Source organism: Sander lucioperca, chromosome 6 (assembly GCF_008315115.2).
Source record: "Sander lucioperca isolate FBNREF2018 chromosome 6, SLUC_FBN_1.2, whole genome shotgun sequence".
In the NCBI taxonomy this organism is placed as follows: Eukaryota; Metazoa; Chordata; class Actinopteri; order Perciformes; family Percidae; genus Sander; species Sander lucioperca.
Window position 1 is genome coordinate 24079151 of NC_050178.1, and position 10000 is coordinate 24089150.

At 43.1% G+C, this 10000-nt stretch overlaps 1 protein-coding gene across 2 annotated transcripts in view; it reads right to left on the minus strand.

Annotated features, from left to right (window-relative positions):
• Window positions 1-10000, minus strand: part of LOC116053783 (filamin-B) — a 135394-nt gene that overhangs the window by 80329 nt on the left and 45065 nt on the right. For both annotated transcript variants that reach the window (XM_036001819.1, XM_031304943.2), the window contains exons 6-11: window positions 8850-8968; window positions 6802-6876; window positions 6265-6427; window positions 4018-4218; window positions 3759-3896; window positions 1010-1136 (exon numbers count right to left, since the gene is read on the minus strand). In XM_036001819.1, coding sequence (XP_035857712.1) covers window positions 1010-1136; window positions 3759-3896; window positions 4018-4218; window positions 6265-6427; window positions 6802-6876; window positions 8850-8968 — 823 coding nt within the window. The remainder of the gene's footprint in view (window positions 1-1009; window positions 1137-3758; window positions 3897-4017; window positions 4219-6264; window positions 6428-6801; window positions 6877-8849; window positions 8969-10000) is intronic.

Here is a 10000-nt window from a genome sequence, read left to right on the forward strand (position 1 = left end):
TATCGCAAATAAATAAATGTTCTTCCTTAAAATACAGGGGGCATAAGTCAGTACAGCCCTATGTTAAATTCCCATAGAGACAGGCAGACTTTTATTTTGAAAGGCCAGTTATTTCGTGGATCCAGGATACTATGCATCCTGATAAAGTTCCCTTGGCCCCCACATCATCACATACCCTTCACCATACCCCACATCATCACATACCCTTCACCATACCCCACATCATCACATACCCTTCACCATACCCCACATCATCACATACCCTTCACCATACCCCACATCATCACATACCCTTCACCATACCCCCACATCATCACATACCCTTCACCATACCCCCACATCATCACATACCCTTCACCATACCCCCACATCATCACATACCCTTCACCATACCCCCACATCATCACATACCCTTCACCATACCCCCACATCATCACATACCCTTCACCATACCTAGAGATTGGCATGGTTGTTTTTCAGTTAGCCTAATAGCTGGTTTGATTTGCATTGAGAGATGATTTTATGGAAAGTACCCCATGCCAATCTCTAGGTATGGTGAAATGAAATGTACCAGAGTCTGAAATGTACCAGAGTCTGGTAGGAAACATTTGAATATGTCTTATTCATTGTGGGAACTTTCTGACCCTGTATGGCTTGTGAGGGCACGAACAGACAGGGTACATGACTCTGCTGTTTAGTTTTACGGGTATTTCACTGACATGTACAATTTATTTTATTTATGAAGTCTGGTTATTCATCAGTGTCTTGTTGCCAAAAATCCCTTACATGTAGTTGGCTTCTCTTCCCATCTGGCTGACTGCTCAGAAACTCGGGGAACTCCCTGTACTTATGTCCTAAAACTAATGCTCACAAATCTGCTCTACAGAGAGGTGACAAAGAGAACACGAGGCCCAGACTACAAGTCTTCATTCCTCTGCGGTTCCAACCATTCAGATCAGATGAGGTAATGTGCTGAGGTAATTGTTTGACACACACACACACAACTTACCTCTTCGGGATGTGTTGACCGCCCCAGGTGATGGAGACGGTGTGTTTGCCAGGACTCTTTGGATAATACTCATAGGAGAACACACTGTCCTGACTGGATATTTGCTTCACCGGCTCCTCAATGCCCTCTGCACACACACACACACACACACACACACACACACACACACACACACACACACACACACACACACACACACATCAAACAGAGCTGTAATCTGAGTTAAAAGAACATCCTGACATTTTGGAAAATAGTTCATTTAGCTATCAGTCCAAACGAGCTTCTTCACTGAGCATTACCTTCTAATCAGTCCCTCCAGAAAAACATGATTATGTGATCTCATAATTCAATGCATAAATCAGCCGTCTGCATATTTATGCGGGGGGGCCGCATTTTTTCGCCGCATAAATTGCAGATTTCCGCGCAAAATATGCAGGTCTTGCATGATTTCATAATCCCCGCATTTTCGTTGCAAAAAAGTCACACATATATCTTAGCAGAAAGTTGAACAATGTTGCGTTTACGTCACACAAAAGCAGCCATTTCCCCTGTTGCCATGGGAGCGTTATGAAGTGACGTGATCATCATCGAAAAGCTGCAAACCCCGCGATGAAGTCATGAAGTTCCCGCAATTTCATCGCATAAAATTGCATAAATATCCCGCATATTCCATCACATTTTTTTAAAAAACGTGCCGCATAATCAAGGATTTTTGCCCCCAACAATCACAAAAAAACTCCATTACATAACATTACATGTCATTTAGCTGACGCTTTTATCCAAAGCGACTTACAATTGCTATAAATGTCAGAGGTCACACTCCTCTGGAGCAACTAGGGGTTAAGTGCCTTGCTCAGGGACACATTGGTTGATGTATCTCAGTGGGATACATCCACATTTTTCTGGAAGGACTGGCTAACAGTATTTCTTACAAGACTATTTATATTGAAATTGGAATGTATATTCAATGTTACAGCAACAGTATAAATAGTACAAAAACAGGTCCTTCATTTTTTACGTTTTCACCACCCGCTAGGGACAACAGAACTTAAAGAACCTTTCAGTAAAAATGCGTTAATTAAGAGAAAAATTAATTTAAATATAGAAAACAAGCAAACAAAACCATAGACCATAACCCATAGAACCCATAAGTGTTGTAATGTAACAAAGTACAAATACTTCACTACTGTACTTAAGCAGAATTTTCACGTATCTGTACTTTACTTTGTTATTTATATTTCCGTAAACTTTTACTTTTACTCCACTACAATTTCTAAATAAAATGTATACTTTTACTCCACTACATCTCCCCTGAGCATCTTAGTTACTCGTTACTACAAAATATAATCAGAAGAAATTTGTTACACTGGAAAAAAAGTATATCAGAAAATTACTTTTGATACTTAAGTACAGTAAATATCAGATACTTTAAGACTTTTATTCCAAGTAATATTCTAAAAGGATACTTTTACTTCTACCAAAGTCATTTTCTGGTAAGATACTTGTACTTTTACTCCAGTATTGCTTTCAAATACTTTATACAAGACGGCTGAAAACCAGATTCTAAACTGAGTCAGGCCTGTTTTTAAACTGTAACTAAATGTTACTTTTTAATCCTTTCCTGTTTAATAAATCTTGAAACTTTCCAAGCATATATTTGATTTTTTTCTAAATGCAGAAAGACGCCAAATCCTCTGGCCAACTACAACTTACAGTAACAGTATAAGTAACATTCGCCTAATTAGCTGACAAAATAGTAGCCTACAGATGCCCTCTGTTGTCTGCTGTTGCTTATTAATACCAGGTGTAAATACCAAGGCCCACTGATTAGATGTCTGATCAGATTTCAAGTAGAAATTTCGACCTGCGGGCGCTAGAGAAAGAAAGTCCGGGGATCACCAAAGTCAGTTTGATTGGTCCTCTGTGGATTATGGAATGTCTGAATGAAATATAACAGCAAACCATCCAATAGTTGTTGAGATATTTCAGTCTCGACCAAAGTGGTGAACTGAGCGACCGACCTACATTGCCATCCTACAGCCATTACACTAGCATGGCAAAAAACTACAGATCCCATGAATCACCTTTTGACTTTAAATAAAGTCTTACTTCATAAAGCCTCTACAGCAGAGATCTTCAACAGGGGGTCCGGGACCCCTAGGGGGTCCTCAGAGTCACTGCAGCAGGGGCTCCAAATTATTGTGCATTTTGTAAAGTATTTTTTCAAATATTAAAATGTCTTAACATAATTCAATTTTATTTATAGTATCAAATCATAACAAGTTATCTCGAGACACTTTACAGATAGAGTAGGTCTAGACCACACTCTATAATTTACAAAGACCCAACAATTCTAGTAATTCCAACATATTATTAGCCAATATTAATCCCCACTGATAACAGGCTTCCTGGCCTATAGGTAAGGTAGTCACTAAGGTAGCCACCCTTAGACGCACCCTAGAGGCAGCAAATGTAATCTGCAGCCAGGGTCGTCTAGCAACTCTCCGTTGGCTTGCGAGCTGGAAAAACCAAAGACTGGCCGGGCCAATCACATCGTGTATAGAGTGGGTGGGCGGGGCTTATGGCTAATGCTGCTGGTGAACAGCGGTCTTTGGAATCGGCTTTGGCCGCGACAAGATAGGGACCATTATGTAGTAGGGGGTCTCTGATCCGTCTCTCTTTCAGTTCAGGGGTCCTTGGCTTGAAAAAACATTTAAGACCCCTGCTCTACAGACTAAACTGTACTCACTGGGTCCTTTGACGAGCACCTTCAGGTCTCCACTGCCGGCGTTTCTGGTGTCCACCTTGAAGTCACCGATCTGTTTCACCCTCAACCCCGATGGCTGCAGACCCCGACCAGTCGCCCTGCATGACCCGGGCATGCAAGCTTGACAAGCCGGAGAGAAAACACACAGGTGGGAGTGATGAGACGCATTATGATGTGGTCGTGATTATTATGTCTGAGTACCGTTACAATTTACTGATGTGGTGAAGTTGAGACGACTCACCAGGCCCCACGTCCACGCTGAAGGGGCTCTTGGGGATCCCCACCCCTCCGAAGGTGACCGTGACAGTGTGCGGGCCCGCCTGGGTGGGCTTGTAGGTGCAGCGATATGTGCTGTCGCCCTTATCCTCCATCATCACCTCCACGCTGTTCTGGCGGCCCTGAGGGTCTCTGATCATGGCCGTCACATCTCCTGTACCGGCTCCTACAGAGACACGTTAACAAGTCAGTCTTCAACTTTGACTTCAGTCACTGCTTATGGTGAACACAAAAATAAAATTGAAATTCTGAACTTTGTGAAAACACCTCCCCAACGTTGAAAAAAGATGCTATAAAAAAATCAGAAACTGCATTTCACAGCTTAGGGAGTCAACTTTCAATTTGTAAGAGGAAACTTAGGCTGCCATTTTGGGGCGTGAATGTGATAAAATGCTGAGAGTTGACGCTGGGAAACAGGACAGTGGTGTATCCTCCTGAGCAGTTTTGGGCAGTGGCACATTACTTCGTAAGGATCAACAGTTCAAAATTTGGTGATGCTCAGGCTGGAAACCTGTACGTTTAGCAGTCCCTCCAGAAAAACGTGATTATGTGATCTCATAATTCAATGCATAATCAGCCAAAGTCTGCTGGGGGGGCCGCATTTTTTCAAACACGCAGCACTTTTGCTGCATAAATTGCCGATTTCCGTGCAAAATATGCGGGGCTTGCATGATTTCATAATCCCCGCATTTTCGTTGCAAAAAAGTCACACATATATCTTAGCAGAAAGTTGAAAAATGTTGCATTTACTTCACACAAGAGCAGCCATTTCCCCCTGTTGCCATGGGAACGTTATGAAGTGACGTAATTACGTGACGTGAACATCATCGAAAAGCTGCAAACCCCGCGATGAAGCCACGATGGAACCACAGTTTTTGCAAGTTCCCGCAATTTCATCACATAAAATTGCATAAATATCCCGCATATTCCATCGCATTTTTTAAGAAAACGTGCCGCATAATCAAGGAGTTTTGCAACAATCACAAAAAAACTCCTTCCGTGACAAATCTGCGGGAACCAATCAAAAACCGGCTTATCCACCTGGCGCTGCTTCTTAAAAAGATTTCAGAGGCAACTTTTCTCTGAAAACAGAACAGAATCTTGCCCTGGAACAATTCCTACAAAAGAAGGCTGTGTGTGCCTTACTACCGACCGGCTTTCGCTCTGCAAAGTACGTCACCCAGATCGTTGCTCTGATTGGTTCAAGGACTATCCAATTGCGTGCATGAGTCATTTGAACTATGCCCGTTGATCCCGCCTCTTGTGCAGTAGAAAATCCAGAGCAGACTCCCCAGACTAATGTTCAATCTTAAAAGATGGAGCTTGGTCTGCTGATAGCCAGACTAACTGGAGGTCCCAAAATAGGAGAAATGGGACTCCCGGTAACTCCAAAGTTGTCTTACATGTTGCGTTTTCACACCTGCCTTGCTAAAGTTAGCAACTGGTAAGCCTACTTTAAGAAATCACCAACTTTGGTTCAGAGTTGGAGTGTGTGTGTGTGTGTGTGTGTGTGTGTGTGTGTGTGTGTGTGTGAACCCTGCAAGGACTTTGGAAGTGCTACTGCGTGCAGTCACCGGAGCTAAAGTTAAGGCTGCTGATGGTCAGTAATGGAGGCTTTAAAGCTGTTGAACGACACTTTTGATGAAGCCGGGCTGGGTAACGTAAGTAATGCAACGAGAAATTAACAAACCCCTTCGGTGGTTAAGTAATTAGAGGCATAATATGCAATGCTATCCTCAAAAAACTATGTATAGACGAATATAAAATATAAAAAAGTCGTGGTCAAGTCGGACAGTTTACAGCCGCTTCCAGCAGCCTTCAGGCTGAACAGGAAGTCACAGACGTCATCATGGTGAATCGATTCTGAACCAATCAGCTGTTGGATCAGCTGAGAGCCAAGAGTTTCCCAGCATGCCCTGGGTCTACCTGGGTCTTGCAGTCAGTGGAAAACAACTGCGCTGCCTGCCTCTCAAACCTGCGGCTGCCTTGATCTTGTGAGGTCATCGTTGCCCACCAGATCTTACCGGCATGCATTGGGCGGCGATAGCCGGTGATTGATTCTGAGCAGACCTGGCTCATCTCGAACATGCCTATCAACAGTTTGTGTGACATCACATCCTGTCGCTGAGTGATGAGACTTTTTCATTGGACTGAAGGCAGATTTGGCCTATAATCACATCCCTCAGAGGTTGTTTGTGTCTCCGTCTCTGACCTGCAGTGTAGATGTCAAAGTAGGTGGGTTTGTTGGCGATGTTGCCCACAGGTTCGATTCCCAGGCCTTTGACTGTGACCTTGGAGGCATCGCCCAGCGCCTTGTCCACGTTCACCTCGAATGGACTTTTGGGAATCGGCTGGCCTGCAAACATCACCGTCACCTAGGAAACAAAAACAGTTATCTGAAGACAGGAGAAGTATTTCTGATATATCAACAAAGATTGTTTTTTCTTTTCTTTTTTCTTACACTAATAAAATAATAATCCTAAAACTTCCTTTTACAGAATTTTTCATTTAAAAAAGCCAATGAGTTTAGTAACTTTGGCGTGACTTGGAAACTTAACTAAACTCTGAAAATGTAACCATGAGATACATGGTTCTCCCTGCACACAGCGATGAAACGCAGGCTTTGATTAATGGCCTTCTTCAATCAAACCAAATTTCACAGAATTTTAGGGTCAAAAGGAAAAATACATTGCCTAGTGCATTTAATTATTTTTTTTGTCATTTTTACAAAAAGAAAAATGGAGCCTACCTTGTGAGGTCCCACGACTTGAGGAATATATGTGACGCTGAAAGTCTTCTTGCCCTCATTAGGCTCCGCGTTCAGCTGATCGACACACACAGAAAGATGTTTTTTTAGGATGAGTCATGTGTCACAGTTTTGCACGAAAATATAAAATCCCAGCACGTTTGTCAGTGGGGAGGCACTGTGCTCTCTAACGAAGACAGAAACATTAAAGGCTCTGACACACCAACCACACGGCAGACCGTCGGCAGAAAAGCTAGTCGGACTGATCAGTCTCCCCGAGGTCCAAAAAGTTCCTCAGAACACACTGAAGAGACGCCGACTTGAGCGTACGTTCTGCACGTGCGCGAGACGTAATACGTCTCCATAACAGCAGGTGGCGCTAATCTGTATTGTCGCCCAAAAAATGAAAACCGTAAATGAGGGAAGATCTCTCTAGACCTGGTAAACACAGAGCAGGCTGTCGTCAGTCCTTGTTTTCATCAGAGAGAGGTGATAGTAGTCAAGAAGGATCCTTGTTGTCATTACTCGCTGAACGGAAGAAAATACCACGGCTAGTAATAACAAGATACTGGTGTTGGCAGCTCTGGTTTTCTCGTGCACTGATTGGCTAGTCAAGGGCTAGCACTCCACCAATCAGATGGGTCATGGAGTCCAACTGCCCACTGGCCGATTCAACAAGTCAAATCGGCCCAAATAAACGCTGACGGCTCCTCCGACTGACGACAAACCGAACAGACTCGAGTCACCGACCTCGCCAGACTGTCAGACAGCCGATAATCGTGTTGGTGTGTCAGAGCCTTAAAGCGTAACTCTCGCCAAAATGCAACCTAGGGTCTTTTTGTGAATCTACCCGAGTCAAACTTTAGTTTAAAAGCATATTTAGGATGGTATCACCACTTTTAAGATTTACCGTATTTCCGTTTTTGGGTCAAATGGTCTTTTGAATGGGAGAGCTAGGGACACTTTGATGCTAGCCTCAAAATATCTATTTTTAAACCACTAAGAAGGCTCGACACAACATGAGACTTTGCTCCAAGTATCACCAGGAGCTCTACACCTTAACTCCACCGGTGACCAAGATATACTATAACCAGGAGCTCTACACCTTAACTCCACCGGTGACCAAGATATACTATAACCAGGAGCTCTACACCTTAACTCCACCGGTGACCAAGATATACTATAACCAGGAGCTCTACACCTTAACTCCACCGGTGACCAAGATATACTATAACCAGGGGCTCTACACCTTAACCAAAGACTTGACAACATTGGTAGTGTTCACAGAGTTTACTAAAAAGAAAGGTTTTAACAACTCACTCGAGCCAGTCAGAAATAGTCGAGGGAGGAGAGTAAAGATGGAAAGCTCCTAAAGCTTAGTTCCATATAAATGCACGGATAATTTGTTGTTTTGTCGTTAGTGAAACACAATATTGACCTTGTAGTTGAAAAAGGAGCCTCATGTAGGAATGACATTTCCTCCTATGGAGTCCGTTCATTCACATTCAGAGATCGCCTATTTTGGACTGGGAAAATGGTGGCTAGCGTAAACAACAACAACTGCTAACGTGAGTTGCTCAAAACCTTTCTTTTTAGTAAACTGTGAACCCAACCAATGTTGTCAAGTCTTTGGTTAAGGTGTAGAGCTCCTGGTTATAGTATATCTTGGTCACCGGTGGAGTTAAGGTGTAGAGCTCCTGGTTATAGTATATCTTGGTCACCGGTGGAGTTAAGGTGTAGAGCTCCTGGTTATAGTATATCTTGGTCACTGGTGGAGTTAAGGTGTAGAGCTCCTGGTGATACTTGGAGCAAAGTCTCATGTTGTATCGAGCCTTGTTAGTGGTTTAAAAATAGATATTTTTATGCTAGCATCAAAGTGCCCCTAGCTCTCCCATTCAAAAGGCCATTTGACCGGAAAACGAGAATATGGTAAATCTTAAAAGTGGCGTTTCCGTCTTAAATATGCTTTTAAATTAAAGTTAGACTCGGGTACCTTCACAAAAAGACCCTAGGTTGCATTTTAAGAGAGAAGGAGGGTTTTGTTGGCGTACCTCCTCTCTGGTGCCGTCTGGGTGATCCAGGTAGACGGTGACCTGACCCTGACCGGCGCTGAACGTGTCCACGGTGAACACCGCAGGACGCAGCACCCTGTTCCCCGTCGGTTCAATACCTGCAGAAGAACAAAATCAGTCAGGTTAAAAAACAACAACAACATGCTAGAGCTGCAAAGATTAATCGATTCGTTGTTTATTAAATTAATCACCAACTATTTTGATAATCGATTAAACGGTTTGATTCAATTTTTAGCGACATTTTTTAAAATTAAAATTCTGATTCCAGCCTCTTAAAAAAAGTCCCATGGCATGAAAATGTCACTTTATGAGGTTTTTTAACATTAATATGAGTTCCCCCAGCCTGCCTATGGTCCCCCAGTGGCTAGAAATTGTGATAGGTGTAAACCGAGCCCTGGGTATCCTGCTCTGCTTTGAGAAAATGAAAGCTCAGATGGACCAATCAGGAATCTTCCCTTTATGACGTCATAAGGGGAAAGGTTACCTCCCCTTTCTCTGCTTTGCCCGCCCAGAGAATTTGGCCCCCCCATGAGAGAGAGAGAGACATCATGGCTTGCAAAGAAGCGAAGCATGGCAGTTGGTCAAGACCACACCCCCCCCTCTCTCCTCCTCAACAGCATTTAAAGCTACAGACACAGAAATGGCACATCCTAAGGAAAGCTCATTGTGGGACTGGCTCTAGTGGCTGTAATTCTGGACCAAGGCTGAATTTCAGGAAAGAGACTTCAGATACAGTATTAGGGGACCACTAAGGTCTATATAAAGAGACTTCAGATACAGTATTAGGGGACCACTAAGGTCTATATAAAGAGACTTCAGATACAGTATTAGGGGACCACTAAGGTCTATATAAAGAGACTTCAGATACAGTATTAGGGGACCACTAAGGTCTATATAAAGATACTTCAGATACAGTATTAGGGGACCACTAAGGTCTATATAAAAGCATCCAAAAAGTAGCATGTCATAGGACCTTTTAAACCTGAAAATTAAAATGATAATAAATACTAACCACTGTTAGTAAGCCGACTGACTTTGTTGGTGCTTGTTTGTACAGGCGGAGTCAAAGACACCTAAGCAGCGTCTGCTGGACTTCAGATACAGTATATATGTGTGTGTGTGTGTGTGTG